Source organism: Triticum aestivum, chromosome 4A, assembly GCF_018294505.1.
Source record: "Triticum aestivum cultivar Chinese Spring chromosome 4A, IWGSC CS RefSeq v2.1, whole genome shotgun sequence".
Classification (NCBI taxonomy): domain Eukaryota; kingdom Viridiplantae; phylum Streptophyta; class Magnoliopsida; order Poales; family Poaceae; genus Triticum; species Triticum aestivum.
This window is the reverse complement of record NC_057803.1, coordinates 724,829,842-724,838,543: the sequence shown is the minus strand read 5'-3', so window position 1 is coordinate 724,838,543 and position 8,702 is coordinate 724,829,842. Positions and strand designations below refer to the sequence as shown.

Below are 8,702 nucleotides of genomic sequence, written 5' to 3'. Positions count from 1 at the left end.
AGCATGTTTTAGAGGCAAAAAAAATCCAGCATTTGCCATGTGACCATTGCAAGCTTTACTATAAATATGTGACATGATTTATGACACATAATTTTCTAAATTTTCCATGTAACTGAACAATATCTTTACCAAATTTGACATTTTTTTACAAAAACAAAATTCATAAAAAAGTCACACGTGATCACTAGAAAGTACGTTCAAAATTTAGCATGTTTTAGAGGAAAAAAATCCAACATTTTCCATGTGATCATTACAAAAAATTCAGATCTATTAGAGGGTTTTTTTTTCAAAGAAAAAAACCTTCAGTTTTTTTTTGGGGGGGGGGGGGGGGGGGGGGGTGAAGAGAAAGCCTTCAGTTGTGATCTCATCTCCGTTGTTGGCAGGGCCAGTTTCTTCTTAGTACTCCTGCGGGCCGGCGAGGAGATGGTAGCCCACATCGGAAGACAAGGAGGCGCAGATCTTTCCGCCTTCACCTGGCGGCGGCCATGTTCCAGCATCCGGTTCGTCGCCGCCTCGCCGCGGCGGCATGGAACTGGAACCGAGCCACCGCCACCGGCCATTTGGGGCCTGGCGGAGTCCGGCATCTTGGTCGGACCAAGACGGCGAGCGACGGCCACGCCGCGTCGGCGCAGGAGAAGGCGCATTATATGCCGCCCCTTTTCAGCGCCACGAGGGCAGATTTGGCCAAATACTCCACCACGCCGGATCTGATGGACGAGCAGCCGGAGCCGGAGCTGGAGGAGACGCCGACCTTCTCGTGGGAGCTCCAGGACTTGCTCAACGAGGACCTGTATAAGGACGAGGCGAGTGCTTTCTTCACTCCTTTCCCTTTGGTTTCCATCTGCATATTCAACTCCAATCTGCTAAATTAATCTCCGGCGATGTTCAGATGAAGAGAATCCCGGCGACTTTCACCTCAATCAGGGACTACACGAGGTCCTTCGTGGTTCCACTGATGGAGGAGAGGCGCGCCGGCGTCTGCGCCGCGCTGCGCTGCAAGGCATCGGCCACGCGCCCGTGGCTAAGGTAGACTGGATCGAGGAGTACCGTCCGCTCTCGGACCGGTCACTGTTAGGGTACACTCTCTGGTCGTCAGCTGGTGATGGTGACTGTTATTTCCCCAAGGACGACGATGTGGTGCTGTTGACGCACCGGAGGCCGACGCGCACGTCGGTGCCGGAGCAGCCATGCGCCATAGCTATCGTTAGAGGCGACGCGGTGACCAACGGTTTCGAAGTCCACACTCTGGTGGACCTGCTGTCAGGTAGTCTGCCTCTCAAACAACATGACGGAAGGGCGGAAAAGATCGCATTGTCTCTTTTCGCGGTGCACCTGATCAACCACAAGACGGCAATGTATGCTCCGAGCCGGCTGCCCATCGCCGATCACGGGGACGGGGACATTAACCTCATTGAGAAAATTGCCAAGTATGCTCCAATGGTATGCATTTTTCTTGATTGTTCACATGGTTTCGTCTTTAGTTTCTCTAGCTACCAGCTGCTCTCAGTCAGTATGTTGCGACCTACTACCTTTGTTTCTAAATGTAGGACATTTTGGTAGTTCAATCTGAGAGCGGGCGGTATTTATGTACGCCAAAAAGACATTTTGGTAGTTCAAGCTGTGTGGGTTGCCAGTGGTTGAGCCCAAGATGAGCCCGGGGGAGGAGCAAGTGACCATGTCATTTAAGGAATTCTTCCTATGCAACTACGAACGCTTCGAGGAAGGCCTGCGCTGCTGCATAGAGGCTTACCGCAACGACCTCCTCCTCCCCGCAAAGTGCAAGCAGAGCTTCCCTTTTATAGATGAGCTCCTGCGCGCGCTCGAAACCTTGGGGGACCTCCTGTGATCCGACCCAGAACGGCTGATGCGAAAGCTCTTCTTCAAGAAGCCGGTGGGGTGGCCGGAGTTTCTGGAAGCAAGAGCCGTGTGCATCGACAAGCTGAAGCAATTGCCCGACCACTTTCACGTCCCAACATCTTATGACAAATTCGAAGAGTACATACTGAACAATGCTAAGATCATACTTTGCACCGCTTGTACCTCGTCCCACCTGAGCCGGACCGTGGAGCTTGGGGAATTTAAGCCAATCGACCTTCTTATCGTCGACGAGGCGGAGCAGCTGAGGGAGCGTGAGATACCGATACCTCTGCACACCGGTGTCCATCGCACTGTCCTCATTGGCGACGACTGCAAGTTACCGGCGCTAATCAAAAGCAAGGTGGTCTTTCTTTCCAACTTCCCCTATACAAACATGATCTTGCTTGTTTTTCTCTTTCTTTTACACGACACAGTCAGTCTTGTAATGTTTGCACAACTCTATTGTACCTTGCAGGTCAGCGTGGACGCCGACTTTGGGAGAAGCCTGTTCGAGAGGCTTATATCTCTTGGACATCCTAGGCACCTCCTTGATGTGCAGTTCAGGATGCACCCGGAGATAAGCAAGTTCCCCCTCTCGAGGTTTTACCTCGGTAAGGTGACAGATGGCCCCAACGTCCTCCAAAGGGATTACGAGAGGAAGCTCCTGGCTGGCCCAATGTACGGCCCCTACTCGTTCATCGACATCAAAGGCGGGACCGAGAGCTCGGGCGAGCATGACATGAGCCTGAGCGACGCGGCCGAGGCAGCCGCCGTGACCCGGATCGTGGAGAGATTGTTCAATGGTGCTGTAATTTGATCAGTCACTAGTAGTACACATTCATGAAATAGGTTTACCTTCTATCTATCATCGATGACACGGCTCGATTGATGATCTTGATTTGCTTTTGTGCAGAGTCGGTTTGCTCGGGACAAAAGCTAGCCGTAGGCGTGGTGTCGCCCTACAATGCGCAAGGCCACGCCATCCAGGAGAGGCTCGGAAGGCTCGAGTGCGGGGCACACGGCGATGGAGAAGGCTTCTCCGTGAAGGTTCGGACCGTGGAGGGGTTCCAGGGCGCCGAGGAGGACGTCATCGTCTTCTCTGCCGTGCACAGCAACGGCAACGGGTCGGTCGGGTTGCTGGCCGACTGGAGGCGCACGAACGTGGCGCTCACCCGGGCAAAGTGAGTGAGAAAATCTCTTCAGTTCATGTTCAGTCACATAGAACAATTTGGGCCACTGTAAAAAAACTAACGACGATCGACATTGTGTTGTGTTATGTTCTTCCATCCGCAGGCACTGCCTTTGGATCCTGGGCGACGCGGCGACGCTGTCGAGCAGCAAGACGATCTGGCAGGAGATTGTGGCCGACGCAAAGGAGAGAGGGTGCTTCTACGACTGCAACGAGGACAAGGACCTCGCGGCCGCGATACGCGACGCCGTGGTCGATCGGTCGGATGAATTAATTGGACAATCTGCTCAACGTTGAGAGCACACTCGTATAGGCGGGCGGGTGATCATGATCTAGGGTACGAATGAACCTATGCCTGGTACTTGTTAAGTCGAGAAGGAACCAATGGCCGAAAGATTCATGGCCTTAATCTGTTGGACCAGTAGGTGCCGCCACTTCCTTTCCTGCAAGAATCCAAGATGAACTACATATGAAATTATGGCTGGTAGGGATACGGTTGTGTGTCAATTCCGCGTCGGTCTGCTACTCTTGGGAGGCCAACTGAAGAAGCTTTTGTAGGCGCAGAGAAACATGGTGACACCGAACTGTAAGCCTTGAGACTGCCGGAAGTCCATTGTTCTCCCCTGTCCCTGTATATACCACATTATCATTATCATTTTTCATTTTATGATTTTGGTAAAGAGGGTTTCCCCTCTGATGTCAACTATTGGCAACCAGCAGCATATAGTCTATAGTGCTCTTTCAGTTTTCTTTTGATCTTGGTAGCCATTGATGAAAGTGTTACCCTGCAATGCATGGATCTAGATGAAGCCAGCATGTAGAAGAAAGAGGGAGACGAAGAGTCGAAGATGCTTGGAACTGCAACTGATAGAGGTGATTAATTTTGTTCTCTTGATCGATCTACATGTTGGTTATTCGGTCACCACCGCAGTTGCTGTGTCTGCAGTGTACTCCTGTGGTAGAATAGAATGATGCGCTGTAGTTGTGGATTTGTAGCAGTGTGTTGAGTTAATTCACATGCCTTGTGTTCCTGTGGTTGGGTGCTGATTCAGTTAGTTAGTCAGTCTCCAGCTTTCTGGTTAGGCGGCAGCCGTTTAAGATGGTTCCTTCTGTTGGTGATGTCTGGTGTGTCGAGAATCATGTGCAAAAAGGGGTAGGATATATCGGTGGAATTGTTGGATGATCAGCAGTGCAGTGTTATTAATCTGCATCGATTTGTGTTTATCATCCACGTGAATTGATATGATATTGAAGAAATCTAAACGATACGTATTATATTTCTTTACACCACAGCTCTGAGCTCTGTAGACGATGTAGGAATCTAGAAAACTGTATCATCGATCCATCCTCGATCTTGTTCCCGATCAATTAGGTTTTGCTGTCGTCAATGGCAACTTGAAGCATGGGTATGATCATGATGCTGCTGCTACCGGAAAGCGTGAGCACTTGTGTCTGTTGCTACCAGATTTATCGGCCGGCCCCATGGAGGCATGGCATCGTGCAACAGTCTTCTCTTTCCATCAAGGACGGAACATATTATGCGACGATGCACCAAGGAACTACTGGTTCCCGGTTAAACTGAATTTTGTTTTCTTTTTGCGTAACACGCAAGAGTTTTGTACGTTTACAAAAAAATAAATTAAAAGGAGACAAAAGACTTGCCTCATTCATTAATTAAGAGGGGAAAAAGGAGTTTAATGTTTGTGCTACAACACCCATCGTGTTACAACAACGCTACAAAAGGCCTACTCTCGCGGCATGATAGGTCCCAATTTCTTTGCACCCATGGTGACCCAAGTTTGAGCCTCAATCTTGATGTTAGCTAGTAGAACCGTCGGTGGGGCACTCTTGAGTTGGAAGATGCGAGCGTTCCTTTCATTCCGGAGTGTCCAAGAGGTGAGCATGGAGACGGTAGCCATGGCCTTCCTATTCGGTATGGTAGAGTCGGAGAGCCCGATCCACCACTCTTTGGTTGACCGTGCCACGTGCCAAGTGGAAGTGTTGATGCTTTCGTGCTGGAGCCAATCTTTTATCATTTCCCAAAGTCTAGTAGTGTACCGGCATCTGCAGAGGAAGTGGTCGATGGATTCTTGCACACGCTTGCAAAGAGGACAAATCCCACAATTGGGCCACCCCCGGTTGGCCAAACGGTCAGCAGTCCATACCCTATATTGCATGGCCAACCACGCGAAAAATTTGACCTTGGGCGGGGCCAGGCCTTCCACACCGCAAGCTTCATGGGTGGGCGGATGATGCCAAAAAATTGGGCCAAGTAGGCGGACTCGGCAGTGTAAATCCCGCTCTCGGTGTGTTTCCACACAATGTCGTCTTCGGCGTGCACCTCAAGAGGGAAGTGGCGGATGGTGGACCAAAGCTCAATAAATTGTCGAAGATGTTCGAAGGTGAGCTTGATCTTGCGAACCCAAGCATCATCTTGGAGGGCTTCCCGAAGTGGTCCATCTCCATCGCAACTCGTCAGGGCGGGGAGTAAGCTGGAAGTGTCGAAGACGTCGCCAAAGATCAACGTACTGCACCAGAGCCACCAGCCCCAGGGCACCTCAGATGTCTTGCACCCACGCGCGTTGGGTTGTGTGAGCGCCACAGTGAGGCGATGGCGAGGCACAAGTGTGAGGACAAGATATGTGCTCATGATTGATCTGCTTCATTGGTTACCAAAGATAAGAGATGAACTGCTATTTATATTTATTGTGTTACCAAAAATGTCTGTCCGGTATAAGGTCTTAGTCTAAGAAACAATTTATTAATGGATTGTGAGTTTTTTTACTATACCGTAGATTGATCTATTTATTGGGTTATCAAAAGATTGGCTTGAAGAAACCTGAAGTGAATGAAAACCCGGAAAAGAAAATCGACGGAGGGTGAAAGGGTGGACGAAGAGATGATTGTAAGAAAAATGGATGTAAGATGAAACCTTGCGTTTTTTAAAATAAAAATTGGTATGGACTTGGAAATGGAAAAAGGAGAAAATGGGTATATCCTGGCAGGGGCTGGATGGATGGAGAAACTGGGGTGGCCGTATGCCTCACGTGACACGTCTGGGTGCCTGAGGCCTGAGCGCTTGCGCGTGCACCTGCTAGAGGGATGGAGACCCAGTGGCAGTGGGCAAAAACTCAACTGGCGGTAGTCTATCTAGGCAACTCGAGGGATGGATCCATTCCCCTGCGTGCTACGGCATGGTGTGGTACGCCAAGGGGAAAGACTTTGTGGACGGACTCTGGTAGATGCTCTGCTTATAATCCGGTGTTCCCTCTTTTTCGCTCGCTTCAAGGTTGTACGCAACGTATGGGCTCTCTGTGTGTCAATAATATCTGCTCTGGTCTGATGCTGGGCCGGACCTAAAAGGGGTTCCCTTCCTGCCTGCTCCGTTTGACCGATAACCGAAAGACCATGGCGTGGGCGTGGCATCCAAACCAGCGAACGAATCCACCCCACAGGCCACAGGCCACACCTCGCCCAGCCCAGACACACGGACAGCAGGCCTACCTGCATGCATGCATGATTCTTCCTTCGTGCATTCCGTCCGAATTCGTAGCTCAGTGCGGGCGTACCTCCTCCTCTCCAAAATTCTTGTGATGGATTTAGTTCAAAGAGAATACATACCTATATACGTGCGTCCAGTAAGTTTAATCGGATGCTCAGCTCAGTCCCAGCCTAGGTTATAAGAGCAGTCCACATAGATACTCCCACTAAACAAGATTCGAGAATGAAGCATAAAAAAAAAGGGAAAAACGTCTGCAAAACGCATCACTGTACATGTGTAAAATACACTAGTAGCTCTGACAGAGTGCAATGCCCGATGAGTACAAGGATAGGATGGGCCAGTGGCAGAACTGCGACCGTCCGTAGCTGGATTGATGGTGGACTACGTACGTGCATCCCTTCTTCTCGTCCTTCTTGTTTATCCATCCAGAGTTCCAGACGGGAGGAACGCAGAAAGAGGCCAACCAAGGGAGGCATGGGCCACCGTACGTACGTGCTGCGTTACTAGCACCTGCGCGGACAAAATTTCTGTTCTAACCTTTTATGCAAACAAAATCAAGAATTGATCTCGTTTGCGAAGAAATTTTAAATCTGACCTTTTTTGGTCACGCCAAACATCCTTAACGTTTGGCTTGCACGCGAGACGCCGGAGTTGGTGGTGTTTGGCCCTGACCCATACTAGCTTAGCTGGCGCTGAAGTGGCACGGCCAGACGCCATGTATCTTGGCGTTTGGGCAAACGCCATGGAGCCTGGCGTTTGGGTTCTTCCATTACGTAACAAGAAAATCATGTGGAGCCTGTCTGATTATTCTCGTTTGATGTTGATTAGTGTGGTTGCTTAATCAGTGAGGAGGCAGAAAGCTAAAGTATCACGTCACCAAGGAATCTGCGTTTTTTTAGAAAGACGTGCAGTTTGGATGGATTAATCTCATGTTAAGTGGCCGTGTACCTAAACTTATTTAGAGCATCTCCAACGCGGATCCGTAAACCTCCTGCTATCGTCTGGACCGCGGAAGCTATCCAATATCGATTTATATCGGTCTGCAGTGTGGTCCGAACGTGATTTCTCCCGTAAACCAGAGACAAAAGTGGGATAGGTTTGCAGGAGTCCGGACCGATCTCAAGCCCGTTGTTGACCGTCCTCGCCCACCAAAAACCCCTCCCGCCTCCCGCGCGTTTTTGTCAGCGCCACTCCAGAGGGTCAGCGCCCGCATTCATGCCGGCCAGAGCAAACGCAACCGCTCACTGACACCGGCATTGAAGCGGCACGCCGCCCGAGAGAGCGCCGCCTGCGCCGCATCCCATTGCAGCCAACTGTCACGCGTTCAAACGACACGATGGCTGCCCGTTCGTCTGTCTGCCGCCAGGATTGATGACACGCGATTGTCGAGTCTCCTCCGGCGCCACTCGTCCGTCCCTCTGCCGCCTACCGGTGCTATATAAATAGATGCCCCGATGCCCCGGTCATGCCTCTCTGCACCACTTCCCGCCATGGAGCCCCCTCCGCCACCCCCCCCCCCCCGCGCACCCCCCCCCCCCCCCCGCGGCCAAAGCTCTCTGGGACGGGCTGACGTCAGAGTAGAAGAAGGCCATGGCCGCCATTACTGCCGACTGGCAGGTCGGCAGGCAGCCGGTGGACGCCTCCTCCGACGTGCCAACGCCACCCTCCTCTTCATCCGCGACACCCTCCTCCTCCGCTCCACCCTCACCGGTGCATTATTGCACCATGACCACCGACAAGGCCTGTGCCCACTATATGGACATGGTGCAGGGAGCGGGAGGGCCAGTTTTGAAAGGCGCAGGCCGACGCCAACTACAACCACAACCTCCTCTAGGAGCATCTGCAGGCGGAGGAGTAGGTCACCGCCGGCAGGGCCGCCGGGCCGGACGAGGACCTGGCGGAGCAGGAAGCGCTACTTGAATCCTACCGCTCCGCCCGCGAGATACACCTCGCCCGCTGGCGATACCGGCAGCGGGTGGCGGAAGTTGCGGCCGCCGGCATGGAGTGCGATGACGAGGCGGGCGAGGCGTTGTTCGGCGCCGCCGATAACGAGTAAGAGTTGTGCACGGTAGGTCGTCACCATTCGTGTCCCAAAAAGGCCACCACCCCTCCCGTCCCGTCGACGCCAAGCTTGGGGGCGACATGGAGGCGGAC

General features: G+C 51.9%; 1 protein-coding gene across 2 annotated transcripts; it reads left to right on the top strand.

Moving 5' to 3' along the window:
- Window positions 1-1,435: 1,435 nt before the first annotated feature.
- LOC123083413 (probable helicase MAGATAMA 3) lies at window positions 1,436-3,909 on the top strand. Of its 2 annotated transcripts, XM_044505462.1 has the most exons (4): window positions 1,436-2,218; window positions 2,333-2,660; window positions 2,771-3,038; window positions 3,151-3,909. In XM_044505462.1, exons 1-4 carry the CDS (start codon window positions 1,865-1,867, stop codon window positions 3,341-3,343), a joined length of 1,143 nt encoding a protein of 380 aa, XP_044361397.1. In that variant the 5' UTR covers window positions 1,436-1,864; the 3' UTR covers window positions 3,344-3,909. The 2 variants fall into 2 exon arrangements, with proteins under 2 accessions (XP_044361397.1, XP_044361396.1); XM_044505461.1 differs by having other exon boundaries at window positions 1,436-2,660.
- Window positions 3,910-8,702: the final 4,793 nt, after the last annotated feature.

Bases quoted from the DNA above. Each gene is read 5' to 3' on its own strand.
- LOC123083413 (XM_044505461.1), top strand. From the start codon at position 1,865: ATGCGAAAGCTCTTCTTCAAGAAGCCGGTGGGGTGGCCGGAGTTTCTG. The intron at 2,661-2,770 runs GTGCTGTAATTT...GCTTTTGTGCAG, and splicing joins CGTGGAGAGATTGTTCAATG to AGTCGGTTTGCTCGGGACAA. The intron at 3,039-3,150 runs GTGAGTGAGAAA...TTCCATCCGCAG, and splicing joins GTGGCGCTCACCCGGGCAAA to GCACTGCCTTTGGATCCTGG.